Genomic DNA, 14,353 nt, shown 5'->3' with positions numbered 1-14,353 from the left:
CATAGACTTATTTATGTATGTTTAATGCTAAAATCAACAGTCCTCCTTAGTTACAATTAACAGTGTTAATGAGACCTTAACATGAACGTGAGTTAACTATTCAAGACTCCTTTCCATTGCCAGTAGCATGTACGGAGGACTTCAATGTAAGAAAGACTAATAGTCTGTGACAAAAGAAGTTAGGCACATTTCTGTATTTTTTGGGGACCCAAGTATTTATATGTTCAGACTTCTGCAGTATCAGAACTGGATAAAATCTACTTCATAAAGTAGTTACAGACTATAGGAATAGATTTATGTTCTTCAAGGTTATTCAATTAATATTTTCAATCAATGACAAATTGGAGTTAAATAGCCTTGCACAAACAGCATGCAATTTAATAAAGAAACTTCTAGAATCATTAAGGTCCACTTGTAAACTTACTGACCAAAGCAAAACTAGAATTGGAAATTACAATTCTGCCCTTTGGATTTTTTTTTAACTGCATTTTATTTGCTGCTGAAAGGAATGCACTCTGTATTTCACTTACCGTTCCTAAGAAACTTGCTTTTAAAAATCTAGAACCATGGTTTTCTAGATATAGCTGTGAAGTTTGAATTCTCATATAATAATTCAACCTGATTGTTTTTACTAATTTGAAAGAAACAGATCAAAATACCTCCCTTAATGAACTGTTCCCATGGAATATGGATTTTAAATTGTGTGAAAGGAAGATACCTGTTCTTCACCAGGCTGGGGTTTTTTTTCTCTGTATCCAGAAAGTTTGTTGAATCTGTACTGTATTTGAGCAAAATCATTCCACTTGAATGATGTGTGTTTTATCTTATAAACAGAACGGGGCAGGGAAGGAGAGGGGAAAGATGAAGGAATTATTCCCTTTGAAAGATGAGAGAATTGGCGTAATAGGTCACTGGGATAGCACATGATGAAGAATTTAAGATGTGTTAAAGAGACTTTCCTAGCATGTAACAATGATTTGCATTATATGAATACCTGCTATGCCAAGAAATCAGGTTTGTCAACAATGCAGAAGGATTTGTATAAACTTGGATACATATTTAAAGAAATAATATTAGAGTTTTTTCACATCTTCATTCAGTTTAAGCCAACTGAAATCCTCTGCCACGTTGTGGGCTAAGAACATGGCAGAATTTGAATTCTAACAACCCCATCTCTTTCATCCTGTATTTCCAACAATTTTTATTTATTTTTTTTTTTTCAGCCATGAAAAATGCCCACATACAACTTACAGCTTAATCACTATTTCTGGAATTTCCATTATTAAACAAGATTGATTTGTAATTGGCATAGAATCCAATATCATACATTTTATTTTTGACAGCCTCCAGTTTGGCAATAATGCTTGATTCTGCTGTAACACACTGGCTTGTTTTTTCACTTTTCATAGCCTAGCGGCATGGGCACCACCCTTTGAGTTAGTGAGTTGCCTTCAAAACACAGATTTAGATATTAATTACAACAGTCAGGACTTTTAGGTTTTCACCGAAGATAAGTTTAAATGCAGGAAGTTTGTTCAACGACATCTGGCAGACTGTGGACCTTGTGAGGAAAAAAGAGGGTCTTGAAATAGGAGGATATCAAAACTAGATTTTGGCAATATAGAAGATGTATTGTCCATGTAGTTCTGTCATAAGCTTTAAAAATACTCTTATTAAATAAGTTTTTCCTTAAGACCAGATAATACATGAAGCCAGTAAGAGTCCAGGGGTCAGAATCTTCTTCAATTCTTAAGTTATTCTCTATGAGCTTTTTTTTTTGGCTTTTCTTCATAGGATTCTCCATACTCATTCACTCTGCTCTTATCCACAGGATAAAGCCTGGCAGAAAAAACAAGCCATTAGTTACAATATTGTCTGCTACCTGAAGGAATTAAGCAGTTCTGTGATACTTAATTTTAAAAGTGAACTTCTTTCTCATCGTATTCTCTATTCCCATTTGTGGCAAAAACCACAACAGTTTTAAAGATTAACTACAGACACATCACCTTCTTCACATTAAGACTTAACCAGTTGTCTCATAACAGGCCCTCTTAAGAGATGTATTAGGTCCCCTAAAGCTTGGCTGGAGTACTTCTCAAGCAGTCCAGGGTACCTCTCAAACTTGAAACCAGTGCCCAGCCCCTATCAGAAGTTGTTGAGCTCTTAACTTCTAGAAGAATACCTTGGAAGGGGACCTATTTTACTATACTTACGTGTGACTATATAAACCCAGAACTGAAGTCCACATTTAGTATTGATTAGTTAGATGTACACATCCATATATTCTGGTATAACGTGAACTTGGCTTAAAATTCGTGTTTGCTCCACATATAAATACTTATTCTTGGGAACAAGAATATACTTTCTGTAGCTTCACTTATGAATGACATTTCAATGATAACTGCATATAGCCTTCTTCCCCATCTGATTTCAGCTACTGAAAACATTTGAAACTTGCCTGATGCTCAACTTACAAGAGAACCTGATAACTTGTGTTTGGAAACTAGATAAAGAGGAAAGCACAGCAGGGCAATCCATCAGAAAACATCCTTTCCTAGTGCCTTGCAGAGTAATGTGGAAAGCATGCCTCATACTGAGCATGTGTAGACATGCAGCCCCTCAGCAAGGGTTAGAAGCCCAGAATTCCTAAGTGGGTTTGTGAATACAAGCTTCAGAATTGCTCTCCTTCACCTTACTTCAGGTATTGATATCTCAGGTTAATCTTTTTTGTAACTGGCAAATGTGAAACTATCTGCTGAAAAGGAGGACTGTTTTGGGGAGGGAAAAGGGGTAACTGACAAAAAAAATCTGAGAGTGCTGTGAGAAAAGGAATTGCTTGACTACTCTCTCAGCATGCTAAAAAGGGTGCAGGAATGCTGTCATTTATGGAAAGCTCTTTTGCTCCTCTTATTTGTATTGAGATCTCATTTTCAGGATCCCCTGCTCACCATTCCCTTCGCTAGGCGTACACACAACTACCATTATTCAGACCATACTATATATTGCTATAGTATAAAAATTCTGCTTGAGGTCTATCCCAAACTATTTTATAGTTCTTCATAACAGTAAGACTGCAACCATCTACAGCATTGTAAAAACTCTGATGAATATTAAAGAAAGGCATACCATCTTTGGTAAAGATACACCAGGAACACGACATCATCTCTAAAGCACGCCAGTCTATGAGACGTTGGCATAGTGATGATAAAAGCAAATATATCATCAATAAAGGTGTTGAATGCCTACAAATAAAAGAAAAGTATACTTCAGTTGGCTGTGAAGAAAGGAAGTCATCTGTCATACAAAGCTACAGGAAACAGGCTTCCTAGAACTGTATTCTTCAGTAGGAATATGGACTGCTTCCATATTTATAACAATACTTAAGTGTTATGCTGAAAAACTAAGTAATGCAAACTTTGAAGTGCGTGCTTTTAACAAAGACCATACTGTCTGCTCCAGACCACGCTATTACAGTTACAAGTAAAAAGGAAGTAGGATTACTTCAGGTAAGTGAGAGTATTGTCATGTGAGGGGAAAAACATGGATTCAACTTCAGTGACATCTTTCAAAGAAACTGGAAAAAGAACTTTTATTCATTCATTACTCAAATGATTTAAGATTTACAAATGTCAGTTCACTTTCACTTTCTGTGGGAGTTTGAAATTTGTGTAAAAACTTGTTGATTTACTGCTCTTAAGAGCATTAAATTGACAGCCTTGGAGAGATTTTAAAATATGTTTGGTGCTCTCCTGGAAGTAATCACCCATCCCTTATTCGAGACATATTTTTCTACACCATTTCCACTCAGCTAGGCATACTATAGGTTCTGTTTCTGAAGCAATAATGAAATCATTTTCTCACTACTTTTTTCCTGAGTAAAAAAGTTTAAATTTCCAGACATCTGCTGAGAGAACAACAGGCAACTGTGATGGGTTGACCCTGGCTGAACACCAGGTGCCCACCAAAGCCATTCTATCACTCCCCCATCCTCAGCTGGACAGGGGAGAGAAAATATAACAAAAGGCTCGCGGGTCGAGATAAGGACAGGAGAGATCATTCACTATTACCGTCACGGGCAAAACAGACTCAATTTGCAAAACATACTCAATTTATTACAAATCAACCAGAGCAAGGTAATGAGAAGTAAAACGAAATCTCAGAACACCTTCCCACCACCCCTCCGTTCTTCCCGGGCACAACTACCCTCCCGGATTTCACCACCAAGCCCCCCCAGCGGCACAGGGGGACAGGGATGGGGTTTATGGTCATCACACGTTATTTTCTGCCGCTTCACCTCCTCAGGACGAGGGCTGATCACACTCTTCCCCTGCTCCAGCGTGGGGTCCCACCCACGGGAGACAGTCCTCCACGAACTCCTCCAACGTGGGCCATTCCCACGGGCTGCAGTTCTTCACGAACTGCTCCAGCATGGGTCCATTCCACGGTGTGCAGTCCTTCAGGAGCACACTGCTCCAGCGCGGGTCCCCCACGGGGTCACAAGTCCTGCCAGAAAGCCTGCTCCGTGGGCTCCTCTCTCCACAGATCCGCAGGTCCTGCCAGGAACCTGCTCCAGCGCGGGGTTCCCGCGGGGTCACAGCCTCCTTCGGGAACCCACCTGCTCCGGCGTGGGGTCCTCCACGGGCTACAGGTGGAGATCTGCTCCACCGTGGACCTCCCTGGACTGCAGGGGGACAGCCTGCCTCACCAGGGTCTTCACCACGGGCTGCAGGGGAATCTTCGCTCCGGCGCCTGGAGCATCTCCTCCCCCTCCTTCTTCACTGACCTTGGTGTCCGCAGGCTTGTTTCTCTTACATGTTCTCACTCCTCACTCCGGCGGCAGTTTTTTTCCGTCCCAACTTTTTCCTTCTTAAAAATGTTATCACAGAGGCGTTACCACTATCACTGATTGGCTCGGCCTTGGCCGGCGGCGGGTCCGTCTCAGAGCCGGCTAATATGGGCTCGCTCTCTCTTGAACACAGGGGAAGCTTCCAGCAGTTTCTTACAGAAGCCACCCCTGTAACCCCCCCCCGCTACCAAAACCTTGCCAAACAAAACCAATACAGCAACAATATTTTGTCAGAGAAGGTAAAGAAAGTAAACAGAAGGGCAACTCCTCTGGATCTGGTTCTAGCCTACAGGGAGGACTAGGAATCAACTCTTACAGTGCACCAGCTCTAGTACTCAAATGGTGCAATAAATGGTTTCAAACTGACTAAAACCAGCAGGAAACAAGTCCAGCAAAGAGTATTCATTCTTGGGTTAATGAACTGAGTCAGTAACACGGCTGCTTCTTTCAGTATTAGCAAGCTGTACATTAATCCATACCATAAGGGGCAAAATTATGTATTCTCTAAGCACACAAGGACTCACTCTTCAAAATGAACCAACGTTTGTACGATGAAACAAACCATTAGCAGAAGATGGGGATGTTGGACAGGAGAGAGTTCTGATTAGTTACAACAGGAAAGCTCTTTCTGGCAAGTCAAAACAAATACACCAATCCAAAGCGATCAAAGAATATGGATGGCACTTCTCAAGCCTGTGCAAAGAAGGTTCGTCATGGAACAAAAACCCAAACTTGGCAAGTTGGAAAAGGCAGCCTTTCCAAGTCAACACCCAAGTGAGTGATCCTACAGTGATGAAAGGAAGAAAAAGCTAAATGCTCCATCCTTCAGGCACTTAGGCAGCCCTCATAAGCCATTGAAACTGAATGCATCAAGGCAGCCCATCTAATAGTATTTAGTCTAGCTAGTTTTCTTCTGAGACTACCTCATTTGAAGGTGCTCCTCATGAAAGTATAAAAGACATAAAGACTACAGAAAACAGAAAGTTAGAATAATCTTCATTTTTGCCACAGTCTTCCAACACAGGAAAGAGTTCACATTAAGGAAAAAACCCCAAAGCTCTCCAAAACAACAATCGGAGATGAAACCTCAGACTATTCTTTCCACTCTTCAAAGTGCAGAAGAGAGCAAGCAACTTTAAGTATCTGCTAGGAAAAAGTAAATTACCCCCTCCAAAACCCAGTAAGTTAAACATAATTGAAAACATCATATACTTCTTTCTACATACACACAAGCCTTTGTTGTGGGTAGCCTCTGGCATCTTAACAGGAACCATAAATGCTCTGTAAGAAAAGGCTATTCCGTAAGAGAATTCTACTGCTTTAAAGGTTACTTGCTTGAATACTCTCCCTTTGTTGTCTATTTAACTGCTGATGTCTCTGCTCAGTTACTGTATTTTGTTGCTGAAGTAAAATTGTGAAATTACTTCACTAACGTACCTTTTACTCCCCTCTATTAAGAAACATGCTGATTTGCCTAGTATGTCTGAAACACTAGATGTTTATTTTTTACTATATGTCTATATCAAACACTGTTTAGTTGCTATTCTGCTATCAGCTATATTTCAACCTGTTTTCCTAGATGCCCCCTGATTCCTTAAAAATATTCAGGCAGTACAAAGTTGGGCTATTGCTGTAGGCTCACAGAAATGGAAAAGCTATGAAAGGCACTTCAAATTTTAAGATTTTAGTTCTTTTATCCCAGATGATGTGTTCAGAATTGGACACCATGTCTTGAGCACTTTTTAACACTGTTTCTTTTAAAGTACTGATGTTCTGGAGAACTGTAATACATTGGCACAAAGGAAGAATAAATGAAAGCATTTAGGAGTGGAAGCAGAAGAAAAAAAAGTGCACTTTTATGGCATCAAGGTCTTGATGATCCCAGCACATCCAGCCAGGGTTTCTTGGACATAATGATCAGGAAAACAAAGGACAGTACAAAAATCTTAATGACTCAGAGAGGCAGTAAAGGATGGAGTCAAAACACTATCAGCTCTTTAGGGGTACGAGAACAAAAGCAGCATGTAGTTGCCAACTGAGGAAGAACACAGGACACATAGGAACTCAACAGTGCGTGTCTCTTGTCCTCCATATTAGCACAAGGAATCCTGACTGGGATACTTGGGTACATCCATCTTGGTGCCTGGATACTATACAAACCACCTGGACACACAGGTGGGTGCTTGCGGGTATGCAGGTATCAAAGGGTTACACTAAGTTGATTTTGTTTTGAAATAAACTCACCTTTCCCTCCTCCAAGGTTTGGTGTTAAGCTTTGCTATAGCATCACATTATTTCCTACAAGGGCAGTCTAGGCAGTGGGGACACCACAGTGCAGCCCATCTTCCACCATGTAACAACCCACCACACGTCTGTCACTACACCACCCAGAAGCTCAGAATTACCACCCTAGCACAAAACAGTGTGTACGTTGCTTCAGTCTCTGGTAGCTCCTGGAACCTGCCAAAATAAGGTCTCTTAGTGGCCCTATCTGTTTCTTGAGAACTATCCTTTAATATAATCTCTCTCTTCCTAAAATAATGCATTAAATTTAGACTGATTAATTTATTTGCAGGACCAACATTTGCACCCATGCAAGACAGCTGACAGTACAAAAAGCAGTATTACAATCAAAACGAGGATCCAAGTATTGTCATATGGAAGTCATTATGAAAAATGGAAATCAATGTGTTTTATTTAAAGGACAGTTGCAAACAAGTTTAGTTCTTAAACAAAAAAAGCACTGTCAGCCTTAAGATACATATTACTAAGCTGTTTCTTACAGAAAATTATTTCCAAAATGACTGCTCCAATCTTTAAATTAGAGCTTTACTTACTTTGTATGTGAAAGCCTTCCATGGTAAGTGTGCAACAGATTTCATCTAGGAATAAAAATATCAAATTGTAATAAAGTCTGGAAGAAGAGACTTGTAGTCTTTTATCACTTTTAAATCTTACCTTGTAGTTTACAAACAGCTGGGGCAGCATAAACAGGAATCCAAAAGCATACACTCCTGAAGATAAAATATGGAAAACTTAGACACAAGTGCACAACAGAAGTACATCACACCAACTGTACTTTCACAATTAGAGATTTACAGTCATTTTCCTTAAGAGAGAAGACATACCTAATCCCTTTTGTTCACTTTAGGTTCATTCTTCTCCCTTTCTCAATCACTGTGATTATTTTGGAACCTACAGTCAAGTTATTGCTCTGTAGTACACTGATCCAGCTGACAGCAGTTAATTTTCTATTTTTGAGTCTTGGCCTCCATTTGAAGAAATGCGCATAGAAAAAAAAAAAACGTACGAAGGGACTCACCATTGACAAAACTGTTAATCAACCAGGAGTACCAGCTACAAACAAAGACAACAGTCCGGTTATTTTTCCACCTCAGCCAAATATACATACATGTAGTACATCCTCTACATGACTGTATGCTGACTACTCCAAGAGAAGGCTACGTTGCAAATTACACAAGAACTAAATACCTTGCCTCTTCCTTGGATTAGGCAGGGCTCCAGAGAAGGTAGTTTAAGCAAAGGATGCTTATCAGTCCATACAAGAAGTTTGGACAACAAGTTTATAAACGGCTTTTACATTTTTTCAGAATGTTCTAAGACTTCTGCACACAAACTGACATCAGATAATACTGAGCACTGAACCCTGACAATATTAAGGCTTGCAGAGGTAACGCTGTATTCTAAATACTAAAGAGACACTTAATATGGCACTGTAAGGACTTAATCAAATTTCAAACAACAAATTCATTCAGTGGAAACCACCACAGTAGGCACTTAAAAAACGAAAGTAGATACAAGGAAACTACATTTTTGCCTCCTTACATCTAACAACCCTTCCCAGACGTTCAATGGAGCACAATCTTCGCAAAGCAACAGTGGTGCTATGGAGAGTGGTCAAATTCCATGCTTCTGCTTGCGATAGTAAAAACAGCTAATAACTGTGATGCTCAAGTTACATCATTTAAAAATAAACTTGCACTGCTGTGTTAGTGACATGTTAATAGCAACATTACAGCTGTAGCAGCACTTCAGTAATCCACAAGCATCTAAAAAATGCATCAGAAGATGCCTGCAAGATTAAAGGATAAGCCACTCTTAAGACTAATTGTTCCATCACATTTCCTTACAAACCGATTTAACAATGATAAAAATTCTATAATATGAACTGTTTTCACTTTCTTCAGCTACAGCTCATCGAACAGCTGGCATATAGCATTTTGCAGTACTGAATAAATTCAAGAATTTTGTGAGAAAAGCAAAATTTTTAAATGCTGCATATTTGTTAGCCCCTTACTAAGACAAGAACCTTTTGAAAAAACAATTTTTCTAATAGCCCAGAAATTGCCCCAGTTTCTAGTACAAGTGCTATGGCTCATGTATGCAGCAACAGTAGTTCTTTCTGATATTATTTTAAGCTAATGCTTGCTCTCCCTCCCATCCCTTCTGGGTCTAAACACTATAAAAAGTATGTCTACATGGCCATCACCATGCTTGCATTTGCAGATTTTTTTCTACAACAAAGTCTCATAGCTGCATGTTTCCTTGCATCTTTCCAATACAAAATGAACTAGTTGTATTACTTTGAGTGAAAGTGGACAAGAGTTTCACCTTTTCATGAAATACTGAGTCTTCAGCTCTTGCTGAAGCATCAATATGCTGCAGTAAGTCCATGGCTGTAAAGGAATACAGGGTCCTCCCTTAAAAATGCTTTTGCTTGCTTGACATCTAGCTATCATATTTGGGAACACAGGAACCTCTTGGTCAGAGCAAATAATTTTGGGACAGCTTTTGCTTCTCGCTGTTACTGGACATATTCAACCACTGAATTCCTCTCATCTCTCCTGTCACCTTACCAGTTGTCTGAACATCAGTGGCAGCTTTCTTCCTCCTCTTCTGATTGACAGCTTACTCATGTACGCAAGCTATTGAATTCTATACTACAGTAATATCAGGTTACTTGTGAAATCCAACAGCCTGTAGCTTACAGGACACTAAAAAACCAGCTAGAGTCTTCAGCTTTAGATCCTATTGAATGAGGAATTTTCTAGTTCCTGGCTTATGAATGAAACAAACTAACATAACTGATTTCCATAACCCATCATCTCCAGTTAATTTATATAGAAAAAATGGGCAATGTTTCAATTCTGTACAAGATCATTTATAGATTTACAGTACCTTTTGTATTTGACATTCAGCAAGGAGTAACCTGCACCACCAATACACAGCGGATAGAGCAAATATGACAAGTATTTCATAGCCTAAGACAAGGAAAACTGTTAGTTCACATTTTATATACAGCAGACTTTTCATGGCATTAAGTAGAAGACAGCCACATAATATTTTTCCTGAAAATCTTTTCCTATTCCCAAATACTGCTATTGTTTCTAGTATGCTTCAAGTTCTAGAGAAAGTGGTGAAAATTCCAATGCCCAGTTCAGACAACCAAGCACCTTAGAGCATAGGCACCAAGCGGCAGCACAAAGATCAGAGTTTAAGAGTAGCTGTCTACTTATCACCAATGTCTCCACCTATGTTCAACTCCTTCCAGAAATCAGGAAGCACATGAACATTCCTCCACTATAAATAACAAATAAAAACATCAATTTTCAAATTTGTGAATGTCAGCCCTTTAAGATATTTCTCTTCAGATAAGTTACTTGCAATTCTGCTTCTCAGAGAAATGTTTCAACCAGATTCAGCTAACAAAACAACTCTTTCACTGTTTCTTTTCATAAATTATCAGAACAAATCTTCACTATCTGATCATCCACATGATGATGATCCACTTGACAACTATGAGAACATGGAAAATATACTTGTAGCAATATGAAGAGCAAAACAAGTCAATGAGCAGGCCACATAAATAGACTTTATAGATTAGAAGTCACAGGATTCCCTCTTACCTGGGTATCATACTCCTCAGTTTTCTTTTCAGAGTCACTGTATGTGCCAAACTGCAATACATATAAAAAGATAATGAAGTCAGGACTGGGGTAAAAAGCACCTGCTGTCCAACTCCCTGAACAGAAATTTAAACTGCAAACTAAACTGCTTAGACATTAAGCTAGGTAACAGTTCAAAGTTCTTATAACAAGAGAGTCATACAAATGTTCTGTGCAGCCTGCTAAACACAAGGTAGGCAAAAAGTTTAGTTTTTCTCTTCATATTTTACACCAAACGTCCAGGACTGCTTTGCTTAGGAAAATGCTGTTGAGACAGCAGAGTTCACAAAGGAAAAGCAAAGTCAAGTAGCTAAGAATCTGGCTGATACAGCAAGGCATCATTAAAAACCATAACCATTTTCATGCACAAAGAGTTCAGTTATGGATTATCACCACATCTCCAGAAATTGTGACTGTCACTGCTTAAACACAGTGCCTTGAATACTGATAAAGGAACAACCAGAGCTATCAGCCACTCAAGATGCAGAGACTTCAAGCAGCACAAAACCCCAGTAGTTCTTGTGAAGTAAACACTGAAGATTAGACAACTGTTTCTCCTACCAACAGGAGAAACTTCCCATGTTGATTGTAACCTAAAAAGATTATGCTCATGTCAAAAAAAAGTAATCTGAATCCCTGCTGCCACTGCATGTCCTGCAAACACTCTCAGGACTTAATTTTTACCCAGAGGATTTGTCAAAGACTGTCCTATCTCCAGAACACGTCACTTCTACTAGTTCCACAATGGAGAAGTTATACCTACAGCTTCATGAAAAATTCAGTTTCTTACTTCAAATCACAATGTCACTTAAGAGCGCCTTTCTGATACAGTGGTAGAAGCACAGTCCCTCCTGTAAGATTTAGCAGGACTAACAGGAGTTCTGAAGTTTCTTACACCATAAATACAAATAGCTGCTTCTTCTACAGAACTCAAAGAAATTCAGTTTGAAAATGCTCATCCAGCTTTTGGATTAAACCATCGATAAAGAGAAGATGTAGATACAAAGCTTTTATAGGTTTTTTTTTAGATCTTCACTTCACTAAAAGCCAAGTTGCACAGGAATGTGGAAACAGATGGATAAATCAAGAGTGTAATCATTAACAGGCCAATGTCTACTATACCTGCATTTTGGGTCTTAAGCCTTGCCACTTGATTGTCATTTTCAAAGCTTTCTTCACTTTCCAGAGCTGTGATTAGCCAAAAAAAAAAGTGAACATAAAAGATTATCCAAAGGAATGTCTTATGCAGGATTCAGATAATCAGAACCAAGACACCAGAATATCTATTTTAAGCACCCATTGCATAAAGCAGGAACAGCCTCATTGCAGAACACTGCCTGCGTCTCTATATAAACCAAAAAACCTGTCACCAGACAAGTACAACACTGGGAGCCTGCACTATTAAGTCTCTGTATCAGAGTATATACTTTAAGTGAAATAATATAGTCCTTCCAGGATATCTGGATTGCAGCACTTCGGTGGGGGTTAGCTGCTCTCAGCACCAGCATGCAAGGCATTTAGAGAATTCTCCAGTAACCACCTGCCAAGCAAGTTTTTACCTGCGTCTGAGGTCAGCTGGGGTATGCAAGATGAAGGGTGCCTCAGAACTCCTAACAGCAATTAAGTGGGCACTTACATGGTCATTACATTTCAGTAGTGGGCTACAAGCAAAAGTCAGCGAATTCGCTGAACTGTTTGGCTACTTACTGTACAGCTGTAACAGCTTGACTGTAATGTAACCAAAGGTTCTGTTCACCTGAAAATTTACTCATGTACCCACTCTGCTATACCGATTCAACAACTCAGCCAACACAGTAAGCTCACCAGGAGAGCTATGCTTTTTGTGGACAAGGTTTGTTTGTTTAACTTTAAATACACCAATATTGTCTTCTCACCCTTCATATCTTCCAAAAAAAAAAAGGGCAATACAGTAAAGACAATCCCTTACTGTCATCTTTGATGCAAGCAAGAAAATTACTTATTACAGAAGATATGTCACTACTATTACTGCATGAGAAACAGGTGTTAAGAACAAGTTGTGAAAAAGCTCTTCCCAGCACATTCCTTTGAGATGTATAGTCCATATGTTCATTCTCACCTTGAGACAACCATGTTATCTCACCATTACTTGAGAGGAGAGATACATTACTTCAACAGAACCTACAGAACATTTCCTCTCAATTTAAGTGTCCCACAGAGTGTTCCTATATAATCCTTCAAACCCAGTTCCCCCAGCCTGCAATCCAGAAGCAACATACCGGAAAATAAGGTGCACGAGAAAGATGATAGGAGCCAAACAGTCATAGGAACTACAGATCTCAGAGAGATCTATTTAACAGATCTTTGCACAGCTCAAAGAAGAATCTCAGACAGGCACAACAACCAAATGAGATCTGAATCTGCCTGTTCTTAGGCAGTGGCAACCAAGAAATTAATCTTCATTATTAAAGAGAAATGCAAAATCCTAACAGTTTTAATTGCACTTAAATCTGATCATTCCTGTTACCCTACCACTATACATGCCTGAGACCAGGACTATTTCTTCTTCCCCACTAAACAAAAGCATCGCTTTTCTCGACCTGATTCACTTTCAAATCATTTGACACTTTTGAATTTCTGAAGTCTTCAGATTTTTTTTAATTTAGTTATTTAGATTTCAAGGATCAAAATAAAAGATATTCTACAAAAGAAGTAGCATATTTACAGGGATATATATTTATCCCTGAAACTCAGTTAACATTTTAGGCAGCTAAAGAAAGTTTGAAATATAAGACTAAATTGCTATTTATAGGAACAAAACCACCGGAAAATCTGATACAAAAAAACTTAACATACAGAAATACATCAGACTTAAAATCTCAACTTCCTGAAAAATAGTGAAACAGTACTATTTAGGACACCACTGTTCATAGTTTTCACGAGAGCTCAATCTGTTTTATACAATAAGCTGAAATGTAAGGATCACTTCACGACTTTCTATTCAACAATTTAATCACTAACTAAAAATTCTGAACTGTTTTGTTTCCACAGGGACTGTCTGCAACTGTAACAGATGTGTGGTCAAGAATTTCACATGAGACTCCTGAACTTCTTTTTAAATACTGAGAAGTAAATAGATCTGCAAGCAGCGCTAGGTAGAGAGATCTCCCCTCCCCACTGCTGCTGACTTTGTGCTTTACTACATATAAAGCAGGCTTCTAAGCAGTACCTGCAACCCACTGACTGGACATGGTCTTCTGGAATAATGAACACAGCCAGCAGTCTCCTCCTCCTCCTCCTCCCCCAAGCACCTCAGTCACAGCCAGGGAGAAAGCTGCAGACCTGCAGCACTGTCTTGATGGCACACAGCCTACTCTTTGACAAATGCTTCTGTGAAGGCTTGCTGACATGGTTATACATGCCTGGTCAGGAGTGATGCCTATCAGATGATGTGATAGGAAGGAATCTCAGCATAGCTCTACGTTTGATTTCCACAATACCAGCTGGCCCACCCCAGAAAAAGCTGATACTTCCAGTTTAGTGATTTGATAAAGGCACACAA

At 39.2% G+C, this 14,353-nt stretch overlaps 1 protein-coding gene across 2 annotated transcripts in view; it reads right to left on the bottom strand.

Annotated features, from left to right (window-relative positions):
* Window positions 1-763: 763 nt before the first annotated feature.
* CLPTM1L (CLPTM1 like) overlaps window positions 764-14,353 on the bottom strand; it is a 28,057-nt gene continuing 14,467 nt past the window's right edge. The window contains exons 10-17 of one of the 2 annotated variants that reach the window (XM_049830528.1): window positions 11,935-12,000; window positions 10,774-10,824; window positions 10,046-10,128; window positions 8,169-8,203; window positions 7,805-7,860; window positions 7,684-7,728; window positions 3,127-3,242; window positions 764-1,839 (exon numbers count right to left, since the gene is read on the bottom strand). In XM_049830528.1, coding sequence (XP_049686485.1) covers window positions 1,755-1,839; window positions 3,127-3,242; window positions 7,684-7,728; window positions 7,805-7,860; window positions 8,169-8,203; window positions 10,046-10,128; window positions 10,774-10,824; window positions 11,935-12,000 — 537 coding nt within the window. In that variant the 3' untranslated portion in view covers window positions 764-1,754. The remainder of the gene's footprint in view (window positions 1,840-3,126; window positions 3,243-7,683; window positions 7,729-7,804; window positions 7,861-8,168; window positions 8,204-10,045; window positions 10,129-10,773; window positions 10,825-11,934; window positions 12,001-14,353) is intronic. The other variant, XR_007509813.1, reaches the window with a different exon arrangement.

This window comes from Accipiter gentilis, chromosome 27, assembly GCF_929443795.1.
Source record: "Accipiter gentilis chromosome 27, bAccGen1.1, whole genome shotgun sequence".
Taxonomy (NCBI): domain Eukaryota; kingdom Metazoa; phylum Chordata; class Aves; order Accipitriformes; family Accipitridae; genus Astur; species Astur gentilis.
Note: the sequence above shows the minus strand (reverse complement) of the source record. Positions and strands in the feature narration are given on the sequence as shown.